At 46.4% G+C, this 13,945-nt stretch overlaps 2 protein-coding genes across 2 annotated transcripts in view; one reads left to right on the top strand and one right to left on the bottom strand.

The window, feature by feature from the left end:
• The window catches only part of LOC123746147 (protein draper), a 691,165-nt gene that overhangs the window by 127,093 nt on the left and 550,127 nt on the right, over window positions 1-13,945 (top strand). The window lies entirely within an intron of this gene.
• The window catches only part of LOC138357490 (uncharacterized), a 7,176-nt gene continuing 3,892 nt past the window's right edge, over window positions 10,662-13,945 (bottom strand). Inside the window, exon 2 of the mRNA XM_069314348.1 lies at window positions 10,662-10,704. Coding sequence (XP_069170449.1) covers window positions 10,662-10,704 — 43 coding nt within the window. The remainder of the gene's footprint in view (window positions 10,705-13,945) is intronic.

The raw sequence follows: 13,945 nt of genomic DNA, 5'->3' as shown, positions 1-13,945 counted from the left end.
ATCCTATTCTGCCCTCATCTGTATTCGGAATTCAACACAATTGTCACTAAAGAAAGTTTAAAGACACCGTTTTCTCTGCCTTTCCACTTCAGGTGGTCAGGGTCTTAAGAAAGATCTTGCGTGTCTTCGTAAGACATGTCCGCTCTCACTCTTGGAGGAAGTCTTCCCGTTCTCTGTCTCTTCTGGACAATATCTCTGCCTAAATCTTCCCTCCCGACGCCTCATCACTGATGCATGTCTCTTGCAGGCTTGCTTCCTCCCACGATTCTTGGATTCTCTTCCATGACAGCGTCTCTGTAACTTCCCTCCCAGGTCGCCAGAGTCACGGTAGCCAACCTACCTACCTGCCAGGGTTCGTGTCCCCCTTCCTCCCATGCCACGATCCCTATTTTCTCTCCCCCTCCCTCCCATGCCAGGGGTGCCTATTCCCTATCTCCCATGCTGCGGTTCGGAACACCCAACCTTATAATAGTCTTCTTCAATATCAAGGGGCTCAGAGCATACGGACTCTGGCTGGGCTTGGAGTCCACAGTCACCACCACTGCCAGTCGTATGTGATCATTAACTGCATCTAGCATGCTTGACTGCTGCTCATTAGGGGGTTAGTTGACCTCAATGGTCCTCGAACTGATTCCATCTCATGGGGAAGACGAAGGGTATGTCACCTGTGATTTATAACAGGATACTGATGTTAGTTTTTTTTCGGGGGGGGGGGGGGGGTTAAATGGGTAATTACCAGTTTTAATACATGTTGAGAACGTTAATATCATCTTATATTTCGCCTCACACACGCACACACATGCGCGCGCACACACACACACACACACACACACACACACACACACACACACACACACACACACACATACACACACACACACACACACACACACACACACACACACACACACACACACACACACACACACAGGATACTGTGTGTGTGTGTGAGCCCAGTAGGCTCAGGAGCCCAGTAGAGCCCAGTAGGCTCAGGAATCTGTACACCAGTTGATTGACAGTTGAGAGGCGGGACCAAAGAGCCAAAGCTCAACCCCCGCAAGCACAAATATGTGAGTACACACACACACACACACACACATTAATTTATACATAAATATATATGTATACATGAATGAGTTCTTAGAGTTCTTAGTGGTATATATACATATATATGTATGCATATACACACGTGTAGACACATGCACCTAGACACATATTCACGGACACCCCCAACACCAGTTTTCCTAGATAAATCTTAGAGCTGTTTTTAACCCGAGACACCCGCGGCAGGTGCTGCCAGCCACACACAAGAGCCGTCACACACACAGGATGCAGAGCAATGGTGCTCTAAAACTGGAGGCCGCGAGGCTACCGTCTCTCTCTGCTTGAGTGCCTCTTGTCACCCTCTCCCGTGAAACTCTAAGAAAAGTATAAACAAAGCATTGCGATGGTCAGAGATAGATGTTGACGCAATGTGATTTCTGCCCAGTGCTCTGAATGTCAAAGTGAAGAAATTCAAAGAAGCGCGGGTAAACGGCGGGAGTAACTATGACTCTTAAGGATGTCCATATAGCCAATAAGGAAAAAGGAAATAAGGTATAAGGAAAAACACAGCTCAAAAGGGTGCCAGTTGTTGCTGAAATGGTGTGTTTTTTTTTTTAGCTATTTCTCCCCCTTGCACACCAGGCTGAGTTGCAAATTCATTCATGAAGTATAATCTAGTTAGATATAAGGATGAACTGACGTGATTCACTCTGACTCCGAGACGTCCTGACTCCTTGACATAAGGCCCTAAGACTCCGCTCTAAGATGCCGGCCTCTGGCACTCTGGTGCCAGAGGCCGTCGTGAAGCAGCCGCTGGGTAAGCCTGGCACGTCCTCGCCCCCGTAGGAACTATTAAAGTCATCATACCGCGGCTCCAAACTTGTGCGTCTTGCAATTACGGTGTGAATGCCAGATGGGTCCCCTCTCCTGTCCATCGAGCTCCACCTTGATGTGAATCATTGTGGCAAGGTTGAGTCGTGCTTCACCAAGGTTGTGTGTAACCTGGTCCTCGGGCAGTGGGAGGGTGTTAGGTCGTCCTCCATCGTAGATCATGAAACTCTAGGCTGGTCCACCTCCCTGTTACAGGTGTGTGACTGTTGGCTGGTCCACCTCCCTGATACAGGTGTGTAAAGTTAGGCTGGTTCACCTCCCTGTTGCAGGTGTGTAACTGTAGGATGGTCCATCTCCCTGTTACAGGTGTGTAACTGAAGGCTGGTTTGATATTGCAGCAGTTATAGGCTGGTGAGCACTCTACCACCTGTGTATTGTATAACCGGCTGTGTATTGTATAACCGGCTGTGTATTGTATAACCGACTGTGTATTGTATAACCGACTGTCTATTGTATAACCGACTGTGTATTGTATAAACGACTGTGTATTGTATAACCGACTGTGTATTATATAACCGACTCTGTATTGTATAACCGACTGTGTCGAGGAGACTCAACATAGCCGGTGGAAATATGGCTCCGGCCTAGACTCACGGCCGAAGGTTAGCCGTGATTGACTCATTTTTGATAAGCTTGTATAATCTTATGCTGCCATTGGCGACTGGGATTGTATACATCTGTATCACTGTATTAATACATTTAGGTCCAGGCCACGTCACGAGAGAAACATTGAGACACAGACACAGACTGATCTTGGAGTTTTGTGACACAAACTGATCTTGGAGTTCATGCCTCACGTAACATTAGAAGTACTTGTGAAACATGTACACACAACTCTTGTTTTCTCCAAGTAGGTACCCAGGGTAAGGCATCTGTTGTGGGCAAAGTGAGGGGATGAGGTGAGGGATCATGATAAAGTTGATGTTGGTGATCATCAGTGATGAACACTTACGTCTGTTGAGCTGACACACGCACACGGGGAAGCTGGAATCACTGTCGAGGGCATTCAGGATTCGCCGGGATTGGAATCATCGTTTTGGCGGGCCTGGAATCACTGTCCTGTGGGTCTGGGGCCAGATTCACGAAAGCATTTACGCAAGCACTTACGAACGTGTACATCTTTCCTCAATCTTTGACGGCTTTGGTTACATTTATTAAACAGTTTACAAGCATGAAAACTTGCCATTGAACTGTTGTTATTGTTATAAACAGCCTCCTGGTGATTCGGAGCTCATTAACTGTTTAATAATTGTAAACAAAGCCGCCAAAGATTGAGAAAAGATGAGCAGGTTCGTAAGTGCTTGCGTAAATGCTTTCGTGAATCTGGCCCCTGGAATCGTTAAAATTGCTAATAAAAATGTAATAGTAGAAAGTTTATTAGAATATGCGACCCCCCCCCCCCCCCCCACCATCAGTACTCCGGTAACGATGAAGAGACGTTTGGATCGTTGAATAATTCACGTTCACAGAATTTTCAACTTCGTTGCAACTTGGGAAAACTTTCTCTTGTACTTTTAATTTGCTCGGAAGCTGTTCACAAAGACTTGGGAAGACTGAGGTCGCTTAGAGCTCAAAGGATCCTTCAAACACAATCCCTAAGACTTGGCTGCCAGGAGCCACTGCATCAACACTGATGCAACTCCAGGCCACATCTGAGACCTGGAGACCCTGGTTACCTTGACGTTACCTTGAGGTGATTTCGGGGCTTTTAGTGTCCCCGCGGCCCGGTCCTCGACCAGGCCTCCACCCCCAGGAAGCAGCCCGTGACAGCTGACTAACACCAAGGTACCTATTTTACTGCTAGGTAACAGGGACATAGGGTGAAAGAAACTCTGCCCATTGTTTCTCGCCGGCGCCTGGGAAGGAACCCAGGACCACAAGTCCAGCGTGCTGTCCGCTCGGCCGACCAGCTCCCTCCCTGTGGTAATTTCCAGGGCTCTTGTGATACCTTCATCCTGTGGTATGTGAGGGATCGAGAGGTGGCTTCCAAGACCCCTCACGGATTTGAAATCCTTTGACAAAACTCGAGCTGGATTTTCAAAAACCATTCTGGATTTTATTGGCTTCGTTGAGATCCCATATTGATGGATTTATCATCATATTTTATACCCTGAGCTGGAATTGATCTGGAAATCTCGGCTTACTTAGCACCCAGAATGTTTGCCCATCAGCTTGCGGAAATTAAACAAATGTTTGTATCAAGATCAGGGAAGCTGGGGTTAAAATGTCCTGCACGTGGGGCTGTGTGGAGAGCGCTTTGACACCAAGACATTTAGAGGCAACTTTCAGAATGTGTTACAGTATTCTAGAACCACGGTTCATCAGGCATTTACGAAACCTATAGATCTTTCCCTAATCATTGCGGGTTTGTTTACAGTTAGTAAAAGCTATTTATGAGCTATGACGCACTACGAGGTTGTTCTCGTAGGATTGGAAAGGTTCGAATCTCTTAAACTGTTTAATAAATGCAAAGGAAGGTCGTGTCACCGCGAGCCGTGCCTCCTGGCCGTGCCTCTGCTCCCGGATAATTCTCTCACTTCTCAGTCTTGACGCAATCAAGAAAAATGCTCTGAGAGACAGAAGACAAATTCTGAGACCATTTCCAGGTTCAGTCGGATCTTGCCGGCTTTGATGAGACTCGGAGCTTCCGAGTCATTATCGCAGAACTACTTTGATGTCTCAATGGCACACTGCTGCTTGAATCGACATAAAGGCGTCTCGCTGAGTGAACGCGAGTCTGGCGTGACAATGCGAGGGGGTCGCAGGTGATTGTAGCTGACAGGAATTCATTTTTGGGGGGCATTTGACTGTTTTTTCTGTCTCCTGGGGCCTTGAATAACGCACTTTCCTTTGTCGTTTTGTCTTGTAATGCCTCTTTAGAAGTTGGTTCTGAGGTGGTGGGATTGAGTGGGTCATGGATCTGGAAGGTAGATTGTAAGGTCCGGTCGTTTCCGTTCGGACAGGGGTTCCTTCGTCCTCTTACCGCTCGGGCAGGGGGGTCCTCGTCCCCTCACCGCTCGGGCAGGGGTTCCTCGTCCCCCCTCACCGCTCGGGCAGGGGTTCCCTTGTCCCCTCACCGCTCGAGCAAGGGATTCCTCGTCCCCCTCACCGCTCGGGCAGGGGGTTCCTCGTCCCCCTCACCGCTCGGGCAGGGGGTTCCCTCGTCCCCTCACCGCTCGGGCAGGGGTTCCTCGTCCCCCTCACCGCTCGGGCAGGGGGGTCCTCGTCCCCCTCACCGCTCGGGCAGGGGGTTCCTCGTCCCCCTCACCGCTCGGGCAAGGGGTTCCCTCGTCCCCTCACCGCTCGGGCAAGGGGTTCCCTCGTCCCCTCACCGCTCGGGCAGGGGGTTCCTCGTCCCCCTCACCGCTCGGGCAGGGGTTCCTCGTCCCCCTCACCGCTCGGGCAGGGGTTCCTCGTCCCCCTCACCGCTCGGGCAGGGGTTCTTCGTCCCCCTCACCGCTCGGGCAGGGGGGGTCCTCGTCCCCCTCACCGCTCGGGCAGGGGGTTCCCTCGTCCCCTCACCGCTCGGGCAGGGGGTTCCCTCGTCCCCTCACCGCTCGGGCAGGGGTGAAAGGTCATCACCATGTACCATAGGTCGGTATCTCGCCCAGCCCCCGGCACGAAGGTCGACGACCTCACTAATGTAAACTACTATAGACTCTTCCTCCACAAACCTCTCACACACGGGCTCACCATAGCCCGTGCTACTTGGAACTTTTCGTTCCACGTAGCGAATCTTAACCAACCAACCAACCTCTCGCGAGTATCCAGGCTGGAGTTACACAACCACATAATACATTTGTCGGGAGAGTTTGCCAAAATGTTCCTTTTGTGTGGCTCTGTCCCACGTTGTATAGCAAACTACGGGCTCACCATAGCCCGTGCTACTTTGGACATTTTGTTCCAAGTAGCGAATCTTTAACAACAACATGTTGTATAGCTTACGACTTCGTAAAACACACTGCTTTATTTTCTCTAGTAATAACACACTGCTTTATTTTCTCTAGTAATAACACACTGCTTTATTTTCTCTAGTAATAACACCTTGCTTTATTTTCTCTAGTATAAACACACTGCTTTATTTTCTCTAGTAATAACACACTGCTTTATTTTCTCTAGTATAAACACACTGCTTTATTTTCTCTAGTATAAACACACTACTTTATTTTCTCTAGTATAAACACACTGCTTTATTTTCTCTAGTATAAACACACTGCTTTATTTTCTCTAGTATGACCTAAGGCTACGTTAACTGTCTTCACTCTCTCTAGTATAGTCTACGGTACCAGGGCGCTTCCTCAACAAGGCTCCCCATATTTTGGGGGGTTTGTTTTGTTGTTTGTCCTGGGGAAGGAAATTTTATGAGCGGGCAAAAGTCTACAGCCGTACTTTAAATGGCGTGGGAGTTGTTGGCCATAATTGGCGCTCGTAATTTTATGATAATCGCTCCATTGGTCATGTGATTTTTTCAAGGGGAGGCGGATGTTGAAGACGCCTGAGGTGGGGGGGGGGAGGGGGGGGGACGTGGGAGATGGATCGATGGTGTGTGGGAGATGGATAGAGGGTGAGGGGGGGGGAGGCGGGGAGTCTGGTGCATGCAGACAGTAGAGGATAATAAGGATTTGGATAAAAGGCTCATGAAACATGTATGTTAGGTTTGAACAGGCAAGGATTCATCAGTCACTTACGAAAGGTCACTTAGGATTCAGGCACTTAGCAAGGATTCATCACTTAGATGTACTTTACGAAACCTGTACATCTTTGCTCAACCATGGCAGCTTAGTTTGTATATTAAACAGTTTATGAGCTACGAAGTACTACGAGGTTGTCTTGAGGTTATATTGAGATGATTTCGGGGCTTTAGTGTCCCCGCGGCCCGGTCCTCGATCAGGCCTCCACCCCCAGGAAGTAGCCCGTGACAGCTGACTAACACCCAGGTACCTATTTAACTGCTAGGTAACAGGGGCATAGGGTGAAAGAAACTCTGCCCATTGTTTCTCGCCGGCGCCCGGGATCGAACCCGGGACCACAGGATCACAAGTCCAGCGTACTGTCCGCTCGGCCGACCGGCTCCCTGTAACGATAACAACCTTGTATTGTGAAATTACCAAACTCATATACCTGTTTAATAAATACGGACTAAGCCTCCACCATCGAGGAAAGATGTACAGGTTTCGTAACTTTACATGTAAAATGTTTGATAAAGCTTGGCCCTGCAGAAACACGGTGGAATCAAGTTGAAAAAATATATAATGATCGTTGTTTAAAACATTGTTTTTTAGGTTATTTAAGTTAGGCCTATTTACTGTTAAAAACATTTTCAGAATGTGTCATGTGTGTCACTATGTAGCATGTGTGTGTGTCATGTGTGTAGCATGTGTGTGTGTCAGTATGTAGCATGTGTGTGTGTCATGTGTGTAGCATGTGTGTGTGTCATGTGTGTAGCATGTGTGTGTGTCAGTATGTAGCATGTGTGTGTGTCATGTGTGTAGCATGTGTGTGTGTCAGTATGTAGCATGTGTGTGTGTCAGTATGTAGCATGTGTGTGTGTCATGTGTGTAGCATGTGTGTGTGTCAGTATGTAGCATGTGTGTGTGTCATGTGTGTAGCATGTGTGTGTGTCAGTATGTAGCATGTGTGTGTGTCATGTGTGTAGCATGTGTGTGTCAGTATGTAGCATGTGTGTGTGTGTCAGTATGTAGCATGTGTGTGTGTCAGTATGTAGCATGTGTGTGTGTGTCAGTATGTAGCATGTGTGTGTGTGGCAGTATGTAGCATGTGTGTGTGTGTCAGTATGTAGCATGTGTGTGTGTCAGTATGTAGCATGTGTGTGTGTCAGTATGTAGCATGTGTGTGTGTCAGTATGTAGCATGTGTGTGTCATGTGTGTAGCATGTGTGTGTGTCATGTGTGTAGCATGTGTGCGTGTCAGTATGTAGCATGTGTGTGTGTCAGTATGTAGCATGTGTGTGTGTCACTTTTCATAACTATAAATGTTATCGTGAAGGGCCCCGAATATCCTTATTTGAATCACCCTATCCTGCCCTGAATGTACATGTGTACATTCAGGGCAGGACTGGTGATTACTACTGCCTTGGGAGAGTGCATATTGAGGGTAGGTTATCTTGAGGTTATCATGAGATGATTTCGGGGCTTTAGTGTCCCCGCGGCCCGGTCCTCGACCAGGCCTCCACCCCCAGGAAGCAGCCCGTGACAGCTGACTAACACCCAGGTACCTATTTACTGCTAGGTAACAAGGGCATAGGGTGAAATAAACTGCCCGGTACGTTGGAGGTACATAGGAGAAACAGGGTACGTAGGAGATCCGGCAGCGTTCACGATGTTATGAGTGATCATGTATGCTTATTACAGTGTACGTATGATAGAATTTTTTTTCTATTTTGCAGACATCGTTGTGTAATATTTTACTCCAAGGTACCAAAAATACTTTTTTTTAGAACGTTTTGAAAGTGGAATGGATCCCATAGTTGCCAAGAGGGAGCACAGGGGTCCCTTAATTGCAACAGGCAACAGTGTATGTGTTGAATTGGTGCCGAATCTGTCTCGACCATGTTGAACACGTATTGAACTGCAATTATTGACAAAATTGGTTAGGCTAGCACTAGGCATCTGGCATCCAAACTCGTACAGGCAGACAGAAACATTATAATTTATACATATATATTTAATGGCAGAATAAGACTAGTGGTAATAATGTTCTTTGCTGAGGTGGTACTTGTCACATGATGCTGTCTAGTCACTTGTGATGGTTGGTATGGTGCACGGCAGAGTGTTAGAAGGGAGAGAGTGAAGCAGCGAGAGTGCGCGAGAGTCTTCTATCAGACACGTTATTTGATATCAAAACAATATGATAAAATCCTCAGCCATTGCCCGGCGGGTCCCTGATACGGGGGCCCCGCCGGTGAAATATTCCCACAGTCACACATGTTATATATTGGGCCATTCCTGCAGGGAATTATGCTCGGGGCTCTATATAGCTCACACAGTGTTATTACCGGGGCTCTATATAGCTCATACAGTGTTATTACCGGGGCTCTATATAGCTCACACAGTGTTATTACCGGGGCTCTATATAACTCACACAGTGTTATTACCGGGGCTCTATATAGCTCACACAGTGTTATTACCGGGGCTCTATATAGCTCACACAGTGTTATTACCGGGGCTCTATATAGCTCACACAGTGTTATTACCGGGGCTCTATATAACTCACACAGTGTTATTACCGGGGCTCTATATAACTCACACAGTGTTATTACCGGGGCTCTATATAGCTCACACAGTGTTATTACCGGGGCTCTATATAGCTCACACAGTGTTATTACCGGGGCTCTATATAGCTCACACAGTGTTATTACCGGGGCTCTATATAGCTCACACAGTGTTATTACCGGGGCTCTATATAGCTCACACAGTGTTATTACCGGGGCTCTATATAGCTCACACAGTGTTATTACCGGGGCTCTATATAGCTCATACAGTGTTATTACCGGGGCTCATTTTACAAACAGTGTAACGTTAGGGTAATTGTGGGTGTGGGCTGGAGTTTGTGGTGCGGTGGTTGAGTGATGGCCGGAGTGTGTTTACAGCCATGGGTGGGTTTGGATGTACTCGAGTGCAAGCAGTCGAGTGTATGATGATAATGGTGATATATAATGATGTATAATTGTGATGTGCGGTTACAGCAGTGACGCCAGCTGTCTTGGCAACAGCTTGTCATATGGCAGCTGTCATGTGGCATCGATGGCGGCAGGTTTTAACGAGATTTAAACACCTGTGGCAGTATGTGTAGCAGTGGTCGCATTCCGGGCGATGACGTCCAATAAACAGCTGTTCTGTGTAAACAAACTCTCGGGTGAGGGTCTACCAGCATTGAACGGAACGGAATTATCAGGGGGAAAGCGCCAAGCCATTACGACTATATAGCACTGGGAAGGGGTCAGGATAAGGATATGCAAAGGACAAAGGGGGTAAGGAATGATACTCAACCACCGTTATTGCAAGTCAAGGATTGAACGCCGACCTGCAGGAAGCGAGACCGTCGCTCTACCGTCCAACATCGATAGTTTCATTACCTGTGGCAGTACATTGTCATGTAAATAATTCTGGAACTCGTTTCATAATTCCAGTAACGGATTATTAATGTGACACTAGAATTACAACACAAGATTATTGGTCATTGTCGTAAGTTTAGTTCCAGAAAAGAGTATGTTGACCAGACCACACACTAGAAGTTGAAGGGACGACGACGTTTCGGTCCGTCCTGGACCATTCTCAAAATCGACTTGAGAATGGTCCAGGACGGACCGAAACGTCGTCGTCCCTTCAACTTCTAGTGTGTGGTCTGGTCAACATACTTCAGCCACGTTATTGTGACTCATCGCCTGCATCCAGAAAAGACCTTTGCTAAATACCGGTTTGGGACTCGGTTTGTACATTATGAAACGAATTACCGGGAAAAATTCTAGGCGTGGGACCACAAGATGATTTTTCAAGCGTAGGCAGGAAATATATGACTGAGTTTGGTCAGGTGTAAATAGCTGGCTTGCATGAGCTAATTAGCCTTCTGAAGGGATCTTTATTATCATATTCTTAAGGGACGATGGATGTTGATGGAATAATATTATTCACATAGCTAAAGTGTGCACATTCTTCCTGGAAACGTATGAATGTATTCATACACAATACAGTCATGCGTTTATTGCGTTAACTGAAGGAAATGAAGAGTTGGTGCTGATCCGGGACTGGTCTGAGGGTTACAGAAACATTCATAATTGTATATTACAAAATGTCACATTTAACCTGGTTTTTGGTATACGTTTATGTATTGTTAATAATGTTGTCAATTTAAGTATGAATCTGTATTTGTTTATAAATACGTACTGAATGTATTTTAAATTTTGATTGAGGAACTTGCTACAATAGCGTAGTGTTTGAGGGAAGGAGATGGACAGACCCAATATTGTGTAAATGTATTAAATACCAAATTTTTGCATGAAACTTGCATCTTTTATCAAGATGTTGAAACAGTTTTATTGATAAAATTCTGCTTAAATAGTCAATATTTACCAATAGTTAACGTGTAAATATCTCAAATGTGGCTTATTTTATACACTGACTTCATGCTTCTCTCTCTCTCTCTCTCTCTCTCTCTCTCTCTCTCTCTCTCTCTCTCTCTCTCTCTCTCTCTCTCTCTCTCTCTCTCTCTCTCTCTCTTCTCTCTCTCTCTCTCTCTCTCTCTCTCTCTCTCTCTCTCTCTCTCTCTCTCTCTCTCTCTCTCTCTCTCTCTCTCTCTCTCTCTCTCTCTCTCTCTCTCTCTCAGCTAGGTTAAAGCCGACTAATTAGAACGTGATGACAGTCAAGCGTATGGAGACCCGTTTTACCTTACATTCGGAACTTGAGCTTCAGAGTAAGTTGTAGCAAAGTTGCTAGCAAAGTTCCAGCACAGTTACCTCGGGATTGAGAGAGACAGAGAGAGAGACAGAGAGAGAGAGAGAGAGAGAGACAGAGAGAGAGACAGAGAGAGAGAGAGAGAGAGAGAGAGAGAGAGAGAGAGAGAGAGAGAGAGAGAGAGAGAGAGGAGGGGGGCGGGGGAGGTTTTCTCAAGCAATAAGCACTAACATGGAGAAGCTATTTTCCTGTCGGCTCGCAACATGACGGGAAAGATCACCTGATCGCCTTGCAACATGCAACAAGGAGGAGAAATAACCATTCTGAATGCAAGTCATGAATGGCTGACCGTTTTAGTGTGCATCGTGAACCATCATGGCCAATATTATGTGTATGTTGTCGAGAAAGACTTTTGGTAATTTAAACGTCTTAAATGGAGCATTTAAGACGTCTGTGTCCTGCAACATGGAGCATTTAAGACATCTGTGTCCTGCAACGTGGAGCATTTAAGACGTCTGTGTCCAGCAACATGGAGCATTTAAGACGTCTGTGTCCAGCAACGTGGAGCATTTAAGACGTCTGTGTCCAGCAACGTGGAGCATTTAAGACGTCTGTGTCCAGCAACGTGGAGCATTTAAGACGTCTGTGTCCAGCAACATGGAGCATTTAAGACGTCTGTGTCCAGCAACGTGGAGCATTTAAGACGTCTGTGTCCAGCAACATGGAGCATTTAAGACGTCTGTGTCCAGCAGCATGGAGCATTTAAGACGTCTGTGTCCAGCAACATGGAGCATTTAAGACGTCTGTGTCCAGCAACATGGAGCATTTAAGACGTCTGTGTCCTGCAACGTGGAGCATTTAAGACGTCTGTGTCCAGCAATGTGGAGCATTTAAGACGTCTGTGTCCAGCAACGTGGAGCATTTAAGACGTCTGTGTCCTGCAACGTGGAGCATTTAAGACGTCTGTGTCCAGCAACGTGGAGCATTTAAGACGTCTGTGTCCTGCAACGTGGAGCATTTAAGACGTCTGTGAGCTGCAACGTGGAGCATTTAAGACGTCTGTGAGCTGTAACGTGGAGCATTTAAGACGTCTGTGTCCTGCAGCATGGAGCATTTAAGACGTCTGTGTCCTGCAACGTAGAGCATTTAAGACGTCTGTGAGCTGCAACGTGGAGCATTTTAGACGTCTGTGTCCTGCAAGGTGGAGCATTTAAGACGTTTGTGTCCTGCAAGGTGGAGCATTTAAGACGTCTGTGTCCAACAACATGGAGCATTTAAGACGTCTGTGTCCTGCAACATGGAGCATTTAAGACAATCGTGACCCAAACGCTGCTAACAAAACACAAACAGGACTAAAATCCTTTAACAAACCACGAACGGTAATCAAACGCAGCCAACTAGTCACGAACGACATCTGCCAGTATGACACGAATGTAATAGTCAGTCCGTCCTCATAAACAATGACACAAAGTCCATTCCATCCACCCGCCAAACCCCCTGTTAATAAATGAAAAACGGTTTACACACGACTCTCAACTGGTGTTGTCTGAACACTTATCGAACAAGTGCTTCGCTGACGACTTTCGTTCGAACCATAACGCTGTAAATGCTTCACCCACGTACTACAAATAATCGCCAGCAGAGCCTAAATATTAACAATATTATGCAGGCGATGAGTCACAATAACGTGGCTAAAGTATGTTGACCAGACCACACACTAGAAGGTGAATAGACGACGACGTTTCGGTCCGTCCTGGACCATTCTCAAGTTGATTGTGACTTGAGAATCGACTTGCGAATGGTCCAGGACGGACCGATACGTCGTCGTCCCTTCACATTCTAGTGTGTGGTCTGGTCAAGAATTAACAATATTAATTTATATTTGAGAAGATTCCTTTTTTTGTGAATTATCATGTTAAAATTGATGAATATGTCTTTGGGGTCGACCGCTGGATGGAATGGAAAGCGAGAGAACAGTTTTTAATTTTCTCACCTCTCGTGTTTTCGTGGTATAGATTATTTTGTACAGAAATGCGATGATAATTAAAGTCGTAAAATTCCTAAGTTACCCCAACTTCCAATGTTTATTTCAGTCAGGTGAAGGGCAACGGGAATTAAGAGCAAAGAAAATGGAGATTGAAGAAACTTGGGTTAATAGCGATTAACTTGTATGACTGATGGGTGTAATTACCTAAGTGTAGTTAGAGGATCAGAGCTACGCTCGTGGTGTCCCGTCTTCCCAGTACTCTTTGTCGTATAACGCTTTGAAACTACTGTGTGTACTCACCTAGTTGTACTCATCTAGTTGTGCTTGCGGGGGTTGAGCTTTGGTTCTTTGGTCCCGCCTCTCAACCGTCAATCAACTGGCGTACAGATTCCTGAGCCTACTGGGCTCTATCATATCTACATTTAAAACTATGTATGGAGTCAGCCTCCACCACATCACTGCCAAATGCATTCCACCTGTTAACTACTCTGATACTGAAAAAGTTCTTTTTAACGTCCCTGTGGCTCATTTGGGTACTCAATTTCCACCTGTGTTCCTTGTTCGCGTACCACCAGTGTTGAATAGTTTATCTTTATCTACCCTGTCAATTCCT

Source organism: Procambarus clarkii, chromosome 78, assembly GCF_040958095.1.
Source record: "Procambarus clarkii isolate CNS0578487 chromosome 78, FALCON_Pclarkii_2.0, whole genome shotgun sequence".
Classification (NCBI taxonomy): domain Eukaryota; kingdom Metazoa; phylum Arthropoda; class Malacostraca; order Decapoda; family Cambaridae; genus Procambarus; species Procambarus clarkii.
Note: the sequence above shows the minus strand (reverse complement) of the source record. Positions and strands in the feature narration are given on the sequence as shown.